Raw genomic sequence first — 16,622 nt, forward strand, 5'->3', positions numbered from 1 at the left:
CGATATATCTCCACCTGAAACCAGCATGGCATATAGACTGAAAAAACCCTGCAGTTCAGGCACTTAAGAAAATAAAACTTTGGCCCATCTAGTATTTGGTTGTTATAAGCTAATTGATTCAGGGATTTCATTCAGCCATTTCTTGATGGAGTCCAGCGTATTGGCTTCAACAACACGGGCTCCATACTTCCACAACCGATTGCAGAAAGAAGTGCCTCTTTTTCTCAGTTTTCAATGCACTTCAAAACTGTTTCTACTTTGGGCCTCTGGTAATTGTGTGACTGTTAATACTCAAGTAGGTTAGTGGGTTGACTTAATCTTTTATTGTTGTTTTCTTCATGGTATTTGAAAAGCTTGCTCTTCTGCTTCTTAATACCTAAGAGATTTCTTTAGAGAATGTGTATCTGACCTCAGTGTTTGGCTGCTTTTCAATCCCATGTTCTCCCCCATGAGGGCTGGCTTACTGACGGTTTGTATTGGTCATGCACACCAGGGCTTCAAGCAGTGTTGTGCTGTTTTCAGCTGTGGTCCAGGAACAATGTGTTTCTTATGAAAAGCACTGGGGCACGGCAGCATGCTTCACCAACAGTGACAGCACAGCACTGCAGTGCTTTGGGAACATCAGCCCCAGCAGCAACATGTATGCTCCAATACAAAGATGTTAACCCTGTGGTCCATGTGGGTCCTAATGCCCCAGTATAGTCACGGGGACACTTTACTGTAAACAGGCGCCGTCCTTCGGATGAGACGTAAAACCGAGGTCCTGACTCTCTGTGGTCATTCAAAAATCCCAGGGCATTTCTGGAAAAGAGTAGGGGTGTAACCCCGGCGTCCTGGCCAAATTTCCCATTGGCCCTTACCAATCATGGTCTCCTAATAATCCCCATCTATGAATTGGCTTCATTACTCTGCTCTCCTCCCCACTGATAGCTGGTGTGTGGGGAGCGTTCTGGCGCACTATGGCTGCCGTCGCATCATCCAGGTGGGGCTGCACATTGGTGGTGGTGGAGGGGATCCCCATTACCTGTAAAGCGCTTTGAGTGGGGTGTCCAGAAAAGCGCTATATAAGTGTAAGCAATTATTATTATTATAATTATTATTAAAGGGATCGCCAAAAACATGTTTGTCCCTGCTAGTGCGCAGACTGGTGCCTGGGTGCTTAAAAGCACCAACAGTTTTGTCTATAAAGTAAGACAGAGAAGCAGAAATGCAAACAAATCCACTTGAGTCAAAATTGAGTCAAAAGCAGAATTAGATAAATGACCAAATCTGCCTTTTCAGTAAATAGCAGGTGAATCCCTGTTGCACTGCAGGCCTCTCACCATGGTTTCCTCTCAACTGCACGAGCAATTTGAATTCCATTCCTGTCATAGAGTATCGTCAGGTGGGGAGCTGCGTCAGCATGCCTAGTCTGCAAAGGAACAAGTAATAGGTTTATTCCATGCTGAAAAGAGAAGAGAAAAAACACAAAGTTTTGGCTGTGAAGCCTTATTCAGGTGAAGAAGGCTTCACAGCCGAAACGTTGTTTTCTCTCTTCTCTCTCTCTTTTCTCTCTTCTCTTTTCAGCATGGAATAAACCTATTACTTGTTCCTATACAGTATCGTCTCCACTCAGTTCTCACATAGTTCCATAAAGGTTGTTGCATTGCCCAGCGTTCACAGAGAATTCCTATTCTGAAAGTCTTGTTAGTATATTGTATTTTCTCTTAAAAGAGTTTTCTTTCTCCTGCTTGAGTGCACAGGGCCTTGCATTCCACAGCTGAGCCCTGGCTCCTGCCTCTCTGGAAATTGAGAAACGAAGGGGGGACGCTGTGTGCTGGGAACTGGGACATATTGCCTCCCCACAGGACGTAGAACAGACATTTCCCCCCCAAAAATCAAAAATAAACTCTCAATTTCAGGAGTTGGCAGGAAGTGTGCTGCCTCCTTCCCTTCACCAGTCTGTGTTCAGTCAGCTGAAGACCTTCAGCATTCTTATCTGACTGGAGAGATTTCAGTCAGGTCGCGGTGCAGTTGTTGAACAAGGAAGAAGACTGCATGTCTGACGCCTCAGGGCACCATTTTTTTTCCCCAAGTTTGCAAATACAGATTGAGGAAACTGACTTTGCGGTTTTTACATTTTACATGTGGCTATTTGCTCAGCCCTCGTATTTGAATTGGACGACTTGTCCCGATTTTGCTTCGAGCTCCGTCGGCATAGACGTAGCACACAACTGATTCAGCCCCCTGCAGGACTGGCGCCTTCACTTCACGAGGAAACGACCCCGATTGTGGCAGTCCCTCGCTGGTTCTCACCCCCTCGCGGTGCCGCCCGGGCGATCGGGGCACTTGTGTCTTCAGCAGGAATCGGAAACGTCCGCACAGCCTCCTGTTGCGATTAAACAACAGGACAACGGCTCCTTTTAAGACTGTGAAAGTATGACGGACTAGGCAGACTAGAACATCTATCTTTCGAGCTCATTTGAAAAAAGGAAGGAAAGGTTTAATTAATCCCAGAACTCCTGTGTTTGACTGTCAGTGTGTACCAGAGACCATTTTCCATGGTCTTTCCCAAAGAGACAGTGTAGCTGGGGACCAGCTTGGGACCCTGTGATGTTGTGAGAGCTGGCTTTGTGAGAAAGCCACCATCTTGGCTCAAATCCCAGGCCCAGTGGTGTTGGGTTGAGCCAAGATGGTGGCTTCCTCCCAGCAACCCCTCCCTCTACCTCTATGAATACCTATTCACCAGTGTGGGTCACGTCACTGTAATCCAAGGCCGGGCTTTCATCCGAGCTTTCATTTCTCCGTACAGGAGAGGGACCGGCGAGGAGCCGGAAGGACACCCCGAAAGACGCCGGTGAAAAAGCGAAAGAGACGGCCTTCAACGCCACAGAGAAGGCCAAGAATCTGGCCAGTGCAGCCACTCCCCAGAAATCGAACCAGTTCGTCTGAGATCGGGCCGGAGCGCGTCTCTGCTCGGGAGGGACACACTGGAGCCCTTTGCACCTATAGGGACAAAGAAGAGTGGTCATGTGGCTGAGCTGGGGTTCCTGAGGGCCTCTCACGTAGCCTCCTGTGGGCTGTTACCATGTACTGTCAGGTCAGAAAACTGGGCCTGGATACTCTGCCTAGCTGTCTGCTGAAGACCATAATGAATGCTCTTCAGGCCTCTTGCTCTGTGACTGTCCTGACCAAGCCCTGGGCCTGCGCTCAGGGCAGTCCAAATTCTCTGCCCCTGTCTTACCTTTTAATCTGTCAGCTTCAGTGCTGCCTTGAAGTCTCAGGTAATGTACAATTATATGTAGATGTGTACATCTGAACATGTACAAATGCATATCGAGTGTTTTTAAGAGTATGTATAAATTGTGTCGTGTTTGGTTTAAAAAACCATCTATGATCATGGCCTCCAGAGCAGCAGGTTCTGGAGTGAAGAGAATGAAATAAGAAAAGAGATGTCCCAGTTACGTAGTTTTTTATGTTGACTTTGTCCATTAGGTGTTTTTAGAGTTTGATCATGAATATGCAGTGTACCACTTTTTTTTTCCCCAGGTCTCATTTCATTTTTTCGTTTCGTCATACTCTGTCACTAAGAGTTTTATTTTTTGAATTGTCAAACTTGTACGTGATTCAAAGACGTAACCTACTCTATTTATTTCACATGGTCCTAACCTCGTGGCATTCCTTTCTGCTTCGTAACCTTTCTTCAGAAAGCTGGTTTCATGTTAAGGAGGTGGTGTCCGGACCCCAGTGGACCTGCGGCATGCCACGTTCTGGATGGGGGGGGTGGACGAGTCAGCTTCGCTTAATTGGCTCTGGTGTTGCTGGAGGCAGTTGGGCTGGAAGGCTGACGTGCCCTAGGGAAGGTACTGCTTGCAGGCCTGCTCGTTGCTCGCTGTTCGCGGCTTCAGCCCAGCTAGGCTGCGCGCAGCAGGGCCGTCTCTGCAGTCTCCACTGCCTCGCACCCGGGCTCTCCCCTCTTCTGCTTCACAGCTGGCACTTCTGCCCTGACCTGGGCTCTGACGCCACTTTTGTCTGGTCACGCAGCAGGTTAAATTATTTTCTAAAGTATGTGTATGTATATAAATATATATTTTTCATTAAATTAAACTAATTGTGGCCAGGCCTGACACTGCTACACGAATTCCTTAACGAGCTGACAACCATTTGAGTAGATGGGCTGGGCAGCAAACTAGCTTCAGGAAAAATGAGGGGGGGTGGGGGAGTATTTAAGCAGATTTACTGTGTCGTACCTCTGTCTCAAGATGTTTTATACTGCAGTTAGTCTAACTCTTTTAAAATCCGTTTTACTTAATAAAGTGTGTCGGTACTGTTGCAGTGTTGGAGTGTCTCCTGGGTGATTCTTTGTGAAATACAGAGGCACAGGCCTGTTAGGTGTTGATAAGTGTCCAGGGGACAGAAGCAGCTGTAAAAACCTCTTGAACACATTGTAAGAGCTCGGTTCCCTGTCTGCTTTAATACCCAAATACCTCTTTACACCTGGGCTTTCAGTCATTTCATGCTGTGGTTTGGAACATGGGCCGGCTACCTGGCGAAAGGTGTAGCTCAGTAATAGCCACTGTCTGGGTCAGATAGACAGTGAGCAGGATCCTGTATCAGGAGGCGAGTGAAGTGCAGTAAGAATATGTTTGTGACACTAGGAGTTCAGTGGCCCTAAGAGAGAGTCTGAAACTGCAGGCCGCAGGGCAAAGTCTGTTTGTGTCATGTTCAGTATCAGCCAGCAGGGGTCTCCAGTACAGAAAATGGAAGGGAGACCGAAGTAAGTCTCACTTTGGATTGCACAATGTTAGAAAAGCGTTACTTTAGGATGTCAAAATACTGCCAGTTTTCTCGTAAACCATAAAACGAGATTACACATCTCACTTACCATAAGCTCCTGCAGAAAGTGCCCTGCTGGTATGCCAGGGAAGCAAGAAGACAGGAAGACTGTTTCACGAAGAGGTCAAAATTCTCCTTTTACCTCTGGTGACCCTGAACGCCTGACCCATCTGTCTGTGTCCCTTCACTTGTCCTCTAGACCAGGGGGTCCCAGGTCCCTGCTGACCCACACACCTGCTGGGCTTCATCCCAGCTGATCTGGGTTATCGAACCGATGCCTGACTTGAAATTAATAAGCTGCCTGATGGTAACATTTGCAAGAATTTTTTTCCCCCAACTCAAGAGTTTGGAATTTGACTTTAATTAGCAAATGCAATAGCTCTACCTCCTGTAGGTTTAAAATCTGAGAACAGCTTGTTCCACACTCGACCACCCTAAATCCCATTGTTTCCTATGACTGAATGAAAATATTGTACATTTCTCGATGAAGTAAAAACAGACCCTTTCTCATATTTCAGCGCTGATAAATGCCTCGCTGATTAAAGCTGGGATCCTTGATGCTGGCTGGACAGGTCATACCCACCCAATCCCAACCCCAGGCATGACATTGAAAGAATCTCAGTGGCTGAAGTGGTTGTTTTCCAGATCTGTACAGTGGAATTTATGTCTAAGCTTCCGTCACCCACATCAGGGTCAAACCTGATAGTGATCTCCAGGCTGTAGTGTCACATGCCTGACATGTCGCCAAGATCTCTTCCGTGGTTTGTACCTGGAAGATGATGCCTACGACAGTGTGTGTATTTTTACAATGCCAGACTCTGGTGTGGATCATCCGGTTTAAACAGTGCAACTCCTCCTGTTGTGTTTTGTTTCCTGTTCCAAGTGCTGTCTCTGACAAGCTGGACACTTCCAAAACCTGGACAAATACGTTCCCAAGAGTTCCAAAGATAGCTGGGCACATTGGCGTGTAATTAATTGCACTTGGGAACTGATCTGAGAGGTTGTGATCTGCTTTTCAGCCTCACGCCTAGTTCATTAAACAGGATGGTACTTGCTGGTGGATATTTCCGCCTTCCCCCTCAGAGATCTGAGGCTGCTCAAAGCCGAATTAAAAAAGCCAAGTCTGTCCTCATCTCATTCTTCGCTGTGAGGAAACGCAGAATAATGGATTTGGGACCTGATGGTCTGGTGCATCTTGTGAGCTTGACCTGAACACATGTGCTGTCAGCTCATGTTAAAACAACAGAACTGACGGCATGGGCAGGACAGCACCAGAATGATAACATTGAGGTTATCTGTCTGTTCAGACCTAGAAAACCAGTCTTACCAATAACCTAGAGAGGCCCCTGTGATACACGTTTATCAAAGCTCTGTGACAGGTCATTTGGTAGAAAACGAAATGCCTTTTATTAGGTGACTAAATAATGCAATAGAAAATCTGGAGACTGAAAAGAATGGAAGCCAGTGACAAGCTGTTGTATAAAAGTTTTTTTTTATTATATTACAATGAAAGAATGATACAGCACTATACCGCTCAGTGTGGTACAGGCTGTAGCCAGCACCTGGTACATGTGCACAAATGAACTTATACAATATTATACATCTTAGGATCCACAAAGGACTCTTCTGCTATAAAGATACATATTCACAGGTCTCTGGCACAGAACTCACCCACTCAGTGTCCCTTGGGCGTCACGCCAAACTCCCCCCCCGCCACTGCCCTAACTTCCTCATCACGCCTCCCCATACAAGGCTCCAAGAACCCCCAAAACAGGCACCCAAGGCAACAGCACAGGAACGTGGCTCAGCCAGCTGCCACCTCCCTCCCATCGCACTGCCGGGGTGCGATTCACAAGAGCCGACCAGCCTTCGCAGTGGGACGGGGCCCAGGGGGGCGACACGCAGGACGGACAGGGCCAGAATATGGCGGCCCGGAGGCCGGGAGCCAAGGCGAGAGCACGGATCAGAAGGAGGACAGAGTTCTTCCAATTCTGCCTGCGGGAACGCTCGCTTCCCGTCTTTCACGAAACTGCTCACGTCCCGTTTCCTGGGCCGGGCGGCAGAGGAATTCAAGCCACCCTCTATCTGAAACGGGACTTCGCCCACGAAGCAAAGACTGGCAAGCAGCGTAATTGTTTCAGCGAGAAGGCAGAGAGTAATAAAATGACCGAGAACACTGAAGAACGTGGGAGAGGGAAAGATATTGGGGTTTTTTTTTTCTTAACTGCTGCCGTTTTTCCCTGGGTGTTACAAACTCCCACCTCAGCATTGTGCCTGTAATGGAGAAAACTGGAGGACCCGACTCCTCACCCACTGAAGATGGCAGACCAGCTGAATCTTCAGTTTTCGTCTCCCAGCTACTTCCTGGCTCTTCCCAGAACTCTACAGTCCCCCTTCCTCAGTCACTGGCAGTGGCCCACACTCAAGCCAGCACTATCCCCCTAGTGGAAATCACGCTCATCTTCCATTGTGCTTTGTTTTATTTCTATGTTCGCAGAGCAAATACTTTTAAAGCAGAGTAATACTGCTGCCTCTGCCAGTAGTACTTTTCACCATCATTATTTGTCCTCTTATTAAAATGGCAACAACTAGCACCAATAACTGGTTTCCTGTTCTACGTTAAGAGCGACAGCTTTAGTCAGTCCAGTTGCTCGATTTGTGTTCAGCCACCCTAAAATCTGAACATTTTCACACCAGACCTCAACGAAAATTCAGAAACAGGGCAGTTGGATGGAGGTATTGAAGAGTAACAACATCCTGAGTGGCATTAAAGACACAATGAATGAGTACAGGAAGCAACAGCATTTGTTCTGTCGTTAATGCCTCTCAGTATTCTTATGTGCAATTATGTGTCTTAATTACCTCCACATAGGAAGTGTTAATCATATTTGCCTCGTTAATTATTTGTCGTCCGTAAATTCACACGGCCAGCACGCAGCAGGAAGTTGGCTTCAGGAACCCACAGGCCAGGTATGCCATTGAAACAAAGCTACGCTTGCTCTAATGGCTTTCTGAGGCCTTTCAGTACACGTGTTCAGGTTCCTTAAACCAATACAAATAACTTGAGTCTGTATGCACATGACCTATAAGCAACCCATCATCTACCTGCCCTGTTAATTTTAGCCACACATCTATAATGGGAGTGGTTCTGTGCAAGAGGTTTTTTTGTTATATAGATTTTAATTTTCATATCACCCAAGTGTTCATTTGACCAATGAACCGGAGAAATAGGAAATTCAGCATTCTGCTGTTATTAACAGTCATGTTGTGTTACGTGACATGAGACTAAACTCTTCAGGATTTTGCCTTTTCCTCTGAGCTCAGGAAAAAGAAGAGAGAAGTCAGCTACACAACGTACCACAAAGAGTTTATTACTGCCTCCTGACATTACATCGTCATATTGCTGCGTCGTGCCTCAAAGAAATGAGGATTTTAATGAATGTGTAGTATACATTAACACAATCCTGGAACCTGCTTCGTTGAAAAGGAAGGAAACTAATTTATCAGCTGCCATTTTTTTTTGTGTTACTCCCACTGTACCTTCCTCTTCATTTAATAATAAGCTTCTAGAAGGAGCTGGAGGGTTGTTGATTTAGAAGGACTGTTGGCAAGGTCCGAGTATCAGACAAAGTGAGAACGAGTACATTTAAGCTGCCATGAGATCACCAATATGGTCAGTGTTACGTAGCCACAAGTGGGACGTGGAGCTCCACCCCTGCCTCTGTCACCCAGGCTTCCATGTGTACAGCTCCTGGGGAAGGCTGGGAAGAGGCCGCCTGAGCCGAGCCCTCCCCAGCGCCCCGTTTTCAGTAGCGCCGCCCCCTTTGCTTCCTTGGTGGGGGGCAGGGGGGGAAGAGGCGCGCTCGCAAAACGGGGCCCGGCGGCGGCAGCCAGTTCTTATCGACCGGCTTCAGCTTGTCTGCGTTCGGTTTTTTTGTCTCCCAAGTGGGAGCGGGCACTTGAAGCCGGGCCCAGGAGGCGCTGTGTCACGCCAAGGGAGTTGTGGGAGTCTGGAACGGGGCTGCCCGGCCTGCTGGCTGAAGCCTCACGTCGGCGCGGGCCCGAGTGGCCTCCTGCCGTCGGTGTCCTCTCCCGGGTTTCATTTCCGAAACGGGGAACGGCCAGAGCAGGGAAAGAGCAGACCTGCCGGCTTTCCTCGGGGTAGGGGGGGTGTCTGGGGGGCTCCGGGCAGGAGTGGGGCTCCCTCAGGGCAGGGGGGAGGGCTAACCTGAACAGTCACCAAGGCACAATACGACAGTGGGAGAGACCCTGAGAGCAGGCTCTGGGCTGGACCGTCCCACACCCTTCCTGTCACTCGCACGCCTGGCATCTCCTCTCCGGCTGACTCCAGAGACGACTCCGTTTTTTTTTTTTCTTTTTTCTTTTTTTAAAGAGAACATTTAGGAAAATATAATACAAAATTTCATACAGGAAATATAGACTACACTTGCTAAAATCACTTACCTAAAAGTGTCTCGTAGCATTAGGTTTTTTTGTATTTTGTTTTTGAATATATACATATACACGCGTATATGCATATATACAGACATATATACACTTTTTTTGTTTTTTTGAGACCTTTCTCAAAGGACTGGTCCATTTTTACACGTTAAAATGTCTTCACAGGCCATGCTCTAATGACGTAACCAAGCAGAGGTTGCACACCGATGCAAACAGCTCTAGCAGTAAGAGTAGTAGTTGTAATAGTAGCGCTATTGCTGCAGTCTAAAAAAAGAGGAAATTGCTCCTCCACAAACGCTGAGCGTGGAGCACTGCATTACACACGTGCTTCGAGCCCTGATGAACGAAACACAGGCCTTGCAAGATACGTATGCCATATGCTGTATGCACGCCTAATCAGTAATGCCCAGATGCTGCTGAATTTGAAGGTTTTTTTTAAAAAAAAAAACTGTTTCTGAAGCAAAGCTTCTGCTTTTAAAAACTGCCATCGCATGGTTACAAAAAAAGAAAGCGGATGAATCATAAAATGAAAGGGACAGCCTTTCTCGGCTCCCAGCGGGCCTGAAGAGAGCTCCACTCCCCGGCACGCTCTCAGCCACAGTAAACGAACTGAGTCAAAACAGCAGAATCGGGGGGGTAAAACACAAACCCATTCTGCAGGTACAACAGTCCTCCAGGTAAGGCTAATCATTAGAGCTGGCAACTTCCATACAGGATTGACTTGGAAGCTTGAACCACGACACGCACACACACACACGCGCACACACACACGAGTACTGACTTGCGTCTACAAGAAAATTCATTGCAACTTAATCTACAGTCATTAAGGTCTAGCGAGTTAGGAACATTGCGTTTTGTGGACGGGAGGGGGATAACCTCTCCCCCCCAAAAACAAGTCTGCCGGCCCCTGTGGGAGAGGAGCTGCAGTGATGTGCAGGGGGCTGGTGGGTCCGACCTTTTTAATCAACAAGAGCGAAACTTTAAGGCCTCTGCATCCAGAGCGCAGCCTTCCCCTCGGCTCACAGCTGCCCACTCCCACTGCAAGTCCGCTGGGCCTTGGACCCCAGAGGTTTTCTCTTCACGAGGGGTGTCTGCTTTTTCTCTCCTCTGTGCCTCATTTGTCCACTGTTACCTGATGGCACACTAAACTGCTTTCCATCCAGGTACAGTAACTTACTGCACTTTATAACTATTTTCTAAGCATACTGTGAAAAGCAGCTGTGAAAAGCACTATATAAAGAAAAGACTGAATTGAATTCAATGACGACAGGTCAGGACGCTCCCTTAGAGACAGAGTTGTGCTTTCCATTAAGAAGGACGGAGAGGAGAGGCCACACAAACTGTGCTTCCGCATTGTTTTCAAGACGTTACAAAAAAAAAGAATACACAGCATCTGCAAAGCATTTTTTGAAAAACAGAGATTAATTTTAAAGCAGTTCTGCAGGTTTGGGGACTGCTTTGCTCCTCCACAAAGCTCTGAAGGCACGACATCACTACTTACAGTTCTCCCTCTTCACTCAAAAAGGGTGCAAGAATTTAATGCTCTGAAAGCAGCATTTTTCAAGTTCAAAAATGGTCACAAATGCTACAATTTGCTACACTGATAATATGTAATGCTCTGAGCAGGGAAGTTGGCACCAATGTAAAGCTCCTGCTGGCTAAATAAAACATTCATGTAATTAAACCTACTGAAATAGCTAAAGGCTCTTGGTAGGGGCCTACATTTATTATCTGAGGTGAGTATATCTACACGCTATGTTTACTGAAGGCAGAAACGATCGATCCCAGACAGACTCTCCACATATTAGTGTTCGTGTTCAGAACACCGGGTTCCTCATTATAAAATAATGCAGAAGTGCAAGCAAAGCTTTGATCAGAAATAATTATGATTCATTTTTTAAAAAGACTGGTGATGACCCATTGTGGTTCCAACCTGTGAGGCTGCAATCCAGAAACTAGTCTGGGTGCGATGCAACCCACCAGGTTTCAAGCTGATGGTTCTGAACCTGTGGATCCAAAGCCAGCAGGAGTTTGACTTTTGCGAACAGGAAACAAAGGCAGCCATCTTGGTCCAGGATGAGAGCTCATTTTCTCACTTTCATTCTGTCGGTCTCAGGAATCTATCGAATTGGGAGATTTCTGTGAAAGAGATGTCTTGGAAAGGGGTACGTTTCTCAACCTGCTGCAGAAACTGAAAAACTGAATGCTTTGGTCACTGAAGAATTGTACCAACTTTCAATTAATTTATTTCAGAGGTACAATAAGGTTTTCCATATGTCAGAGGCGTGGCTATTTGGGTTTGACCCGGGCCCTGTTCTGTGTGTCAGATTTAACGGTTTGTCTGTGGGTGTGAAGTTGCTCAACTGCCTGGACTTTCAAATATGAACAGTTTTCAAAAGTTGGGGGAAAATCCCCTATGATCACTAAGGAAAACCTCCTATAGACAGTAGGAGAATGAAAAATAACAGCTTTGCTTTCCTAGCCTTGTCAGAGAGCCTTGCCCTACAGGACTGGATAAATGCAGGCTCCTTTATGATCTCTCGCTGTTCTTTGTCCTTTTCGACTACCTTCTCCAGAGCCCGTCTTCACTAACCCCGCCTGAGAGAGCAGCCGAAAAGCTGCTTCCCTCAACAGGAGTCGCGCACTCAGAATGCGTGTGATAAGGAACTCAGTCGGTGCCACGCGTGCAGAAAGTCCGTCCATGGGGTGGAACAAAAGTGATTCTGTTTCCATTTTTTAAACTGAAAAGGATCAAATTAAAAATGGCCTCCATTCCAGAACTGCAGGCAGTGCTTCAGAGAACAGACAGTTTGCCTCCCGGAGGACAGCAAAGGATCCTCAAGGACGTATCAAATTCTCTGCTAACTTTTTCAACATTTGACTTTAGAGAAACAAGTGCTTGTTTTTTGGTTTTGGTTCTCCTCTCTTAGAACCCAGCGAGTGCCGGTACTACTACCTTTGAGTTATTTTCAGGCTATTTACAAAAGGTGCCGATGAGTTTTTTCTCCTACTGTATATGTCTTCAGAGCAACAGGGCAAGTTTTATTAATCAACATTCGCGTAGAGCGCACACACACGCGCGCGCATGCATGCACACACACACACATGGGGTTCCGGTTACCAAGTCAAGACTGTACGGCCACACCACCGTTCTCTCCGCCAAACCCCGGCAGGGCTCTGCTATCTGCTGCTGTGGTGAGAGTGCGGAGGACGAGGAAGCGATCAGAAGTGTGTCTGTGGTTGCGCTGGCGGAAGAGTGGGCCTGGGGCTGGCGTGGCGGCACTACGACAGGCAGGGCTGCAGTCTGTGGGAAGGTGTGTAGCTGCCGTCGCTGCTGCTGCCCTGCAGGCTGTAGGGGTCCTCGGCATCGCTGACGCTGCCCAGGCTGTCCATCTCCCCCGGGGTGAACTCCATCCCCTCGATGTCCACCTCTGGCGTGGGCACAGACAGACAGACACCATTTACTCACGGCCCCCATGCCCCAAATACACCCCCCACAACAGGCAGTCGCTGTTCACCGGGCTACATCCCGCGGGTGAAGAGAACAGCAGCAGCTGTTGCCGACACGAACGCGGAGAACAGAGAGGTCTCTCTTGTTTAATTCGAACATAGGAAGAAAATGGTGCCCCGGCTTTTTCACAACAGTACGACGAACCGGCTTAGATCACCTTACAGAGCCAACAGCACATTACAATTCAAACCGACTATCATGACGGCATAATAAGATTTACAGTAATGCACATAACCTTGCAAACCCCCAGTGAATACAGGGTGCACATCAGAAAACACCACGGAAAAGTCACATTATACAATTGACATTTTTCTGCATGCTTTTATTACGAGGCTGCTGTCGATTACGATTGCTGTGTAGGGACGTTCCAGGTGAACGGAGCAGGGACTGTCTGCAAAGTCAAGAGAAGGGTTCTGCTCAGTGATACATCCAGGAAGAGACCAGTAGTTTCCTGCAAGACCCCTTTCCTGGCCAAAACAATATCCGTGAAGAATGGAAATCTGGCAGTGCACCCTGTTTCAAGAGCTGATCAACGAGATGACGATGGAGAGGGTTCGTTTCTACAGGACAGGCGCTCTGGAGTGATCAGTCTGTCACAGAATTCAGCTCTGTTCTTATCTTAACAGGAAAACTGCAAGAATGCATAAGCAAGTTGTAGCTATTTGTTCTCTGGCTGTTGTTTTTTTTTAATGTTTCCTAGTTATTGTTAGTCTGGTTAAAATTTTCAAAACTCCTTAAATTTCTTGTTAAAGTGTTATATCCCTAGCAGAATCACACAAAGGCAAACGATGTTTAAAGGCACTACAGCCACAAAATCCGAACTAGCACCAGGAGAGGAAGAGAAAGCACTAATAACCCCGGTCTCTCTTCACACGAGTACAGACTGCTTACCCTCCCAAACACAATCAGCTCGCTGCAGACGACCTGTGTGTCGAATGAGCCGGCTGTATTACAAGCCGGAGCAGGATTACAGCCTTGCTCCCAGGAGCTCTATTATGGCAGCGTGGTAATGGACACCGCACAGTAACCTTAATCCTGCACGCACTTCAGAAAAGAAGAGAGCACCTCACCACCCACACTTTGAGCTCGAGGAATTCAAATGCATAGTTAACACTTTCAAAACCGGCAAAAATATGAACTGATGACCTTTCCTTTCAAAGAAAAAAACAGTAATTTGAACATAAGCCCCAGGCTTTCATGACAGAAACGTATTTTGGTTATTAGGCTGCAATGTTCTAGTTATTAGCACTACATGTACAGCTTTATCTGGACTCCTGATCTATTCCTCCTGATCTATTAGTGGTTAACAGCTGACTATGTGCTCCCTGGGAATAAGAACTCAGGTTGCTCTCATGTTATTAGGGGTTCTGGCAATCCAGAATCCCTGTGGGAATTCCAGGAATCCGGACAGGCAGTGCAGGTTTTATTACACATTACACCAGGGCTAGTCCAGCTTTAGTATGGCTTTGTGATTCCCTGGAGTTTTGGCTCCACCGAAACAGGATTCATACATTAACACAGAGCTGGACAGGGAGGGCAAGGCCCGGGAGAGACTGGGCGGGACAAGTCAGCACAGGGCGGGGTTTGGGCAGGGCGGGGGCGGAGCTCAGCGTAGGCGGAGTCAGGGCTGGATCTGAACAGGGCAGGAGCAGGACAGGGGCGGGGCCAGGCGGAACAGGGGCGGGGCCAGGCGGGGGCCGTACCTTGCTCAGAGTCGGTGGACATGGTGGAGCCCATGCTGTCAGTGCGGACCCTCTCCAGGCCGTGCACGGAGAGCTGCTCCAGGCGGCGCTTGAGGTAGCGGTGCTCTCGCTGCAGCTGCTCCTTCACGTTGACGGCCTTGCGGTCCTGCTCCTCCAGTTTCTGCAGCACAAACAGACGTTTTTCTTTAGGGAGGGCCGAAGGGTCGTGAACAAACCGTTCCTCACCCTTTTTCTTCTGTCAGGCCAGAAGATCCAACTTTAACATCAGGATCCGCTGATGCGTCAGGAAGAACTAGGGTGCACAACACACCGCCAGTCACTCCAAGCTCAGGGCAGCTACAACAACGACAACTTTAAAGAGCAGCTTTACATTCGTCAACATCAAAGTAAAACACAGCCGAGTGTTGTTTCCAAGCTGTGCTCACTCCTAATCAGATTTAGTCAATTACATATCTTTTCCTTCCCTTAAACATCAGAAGCCGTTGAAAAAACAAAATCAGAGGCTAGACGGGATATCTGAAATGACCAAAGCAGAATCAAGCCACAGTGAGAGATGTGAGGTTAAAATATTTTTATATTCTAGTCGGCAGAAGTCAGCTTACTCCGAATCATATATTAAAAAAACCCAAAAAGATGAACATTTTCCTCTCGTGTGAGATTTAGTTTAGAGACCCGGCGAGTCAAGCTAGACCACGGCCAGCCCTGAGGACGAGTTTGGCCCAGGTGTACGATGTTGCGCACACAACACATCCAGGCCTGGAGTGGAACGTGCTGCAATGTGCTCTTCAGCAGCTGTGTTCCAGTTTTGAACTATTCCAGTCAAAGAGTGAGTGAGAAATGACAAAACATCTCACTGGTCCCATATCGCGGCCTTGGTTTTAATCCGAAGCACATCTTGACTCTGCGGTACGTGACTGCAGTGTGGACTCTTTAAACAGGCCACTGACCGGACCCGTACAAAGACTAGACCAGAGAAATTGAAATAACAATTGAATTAACTGTACTTTTCTCTGAAACATTTACATTTACAAGGTCAGTCAAGATTTTATTGCATTTCTTTTACTGATGGTTAAATGCAAATTATGATTCAGGCATTTCAAGAATGAAAGTTTTATGGGAATAATCACATGAGTGTTCCACTTAAACAGAGAAACATTTTCCAGTTTATTACACCGAATGTGCAGTACAGCGTGTTCCTGGTCCTTTTAAATGGAATGAGAGCACTGAATCAACACTTTGCAGATGACTAGCTGAATATGCGGGAACACACCTCAACACATGTGGCCATTCAGCTTTGTACGTCTTTATTTTGAATGGAACTGCTCTTTTTCAAGCATTCAGAAGCCAGGGGATTATGTAATACACTTACAACCACTCCCCTCGACACGTGACTGATGCTCTATAACACATTCACCTTCTTCCTGGCACAAATCGGCAATCGCAGACTTTGCTGATACACTAGCCCCTCCGCCAGCAGAAGACAAATCACACCCTGACGGCACAGACCCAGTTCTGCTTTAGCTCCTGGTAGCTCTGTTCTTATTTCAAGTTTCAGGAGCACAGTGTCAAAAACAAAGTTTTGCAGGCGCTGAGGCATCAACTGGGTCACGCAATCTCAGGGGCTGTGGCGGATCCCCGATCTTTCAGCATGACAAGCGGGGAGTGTTTCGGGCTGGTTAGGTTGTCCCAGAAAGCGTACAAGACGTCCTGTGACCGTTTAAAACCTGTCTCCGCCAGGGTTCAGCGGCTGGGAGAGCAATTTGTGCGTCCCGCTAATGAGCGTCTGAATTAATGGGCCGTGCAGGAACCACAGGAAATCAAAACCTCCACTGGCTCACAATCCCAAAACAAAAACACAGATTGCAAATCCCCAGTTCCTCTGAAAACAAGCACACGGGGAATACATCACACGAACTTGCACTGCATCACAAACAAGCCCTAGGACAGATGCGCTAACAACTCCCTTCTTTATCACCTGGTATCAGACTGACACAGGTACACCCAGGCTTTGCTAAAGTGCAACCATATAAATGTCTAGACATTGCAGTACATATTTCAAAAAGGCAAGCTTGCTCGCTTGGAATCTACCTCAATATGTGTACAAAGACTGACATTAACAAAACATTACAATT

General features: G+C 47.3%; 2 protein-coding genes across 3 annotated transcripts in view; one reads left to right on the plus strand and one right to left on the minus strand.

Annotated features, from left to right (window-relative positions):
• Positions 1-4,319, plus strand: part of LOC102695971 (PRELI domain-containing protein 1, mitochondrial-like) — a 31,082-nt gene extending 26,763 nt beyond the window's left edge. Inside the window, exon 6 of the mRNA XM_015343964.2 lies at positions 2,792-4,319. Within this exon, the coding sequence (XP_015199450.1) occupies positions 2,792-2,931 (140 nt within the window). The 3' untranslated portion in view covers positions 2,932-4,319. The remainder of the gene's footprint in view (positions 1-2,791) is intronic.
• Positions 4,320-6,288: 1,969 nt separating this feature from the next.
• mxd4 (MAX dimerization protein 4) overlaps positions 6,289-16,622 on the minus strand; it is a 38,352-nt gene continuing 28,018 nt past the window's right edge. Inside the window, exons 5-6 of one of the 2 annotated variants that reach the window (XM_006629148.3) lie at positions 14,491-14,650; positions 6,289-12,707 (exon numbers count right to left, since the gene is read on the minus strand). In XM_006629148.3, coding sequence (XP_006629211.1) covers positions 12,559-12,707; positions 14,491-14,650 — 309 coding nt within the window. In that variant the 3' untranslated portion in view covers positions 6,289-12,558. The other variant, XM_069191517.1, reaches the window with a different exon arrangement.

The sequence above is a fragment of the Lepisosteus oculatus genome, chromosome 1 (genome assembly GCF_040954835.1).
Source record: "Lepisosteus oculatus isolate fLepOcu1 chromosome 1, fLepOcu1.hap2, whole genome shotgun sequence".
Classification (NCBI taxonomy): domain Eukaryota; kingdom Metazoa; phylum Chordata; class Actinopteri; order Semionotiformes; family Lepisosteidae; genus Lepisosteus; species Lepisosteus oculatus.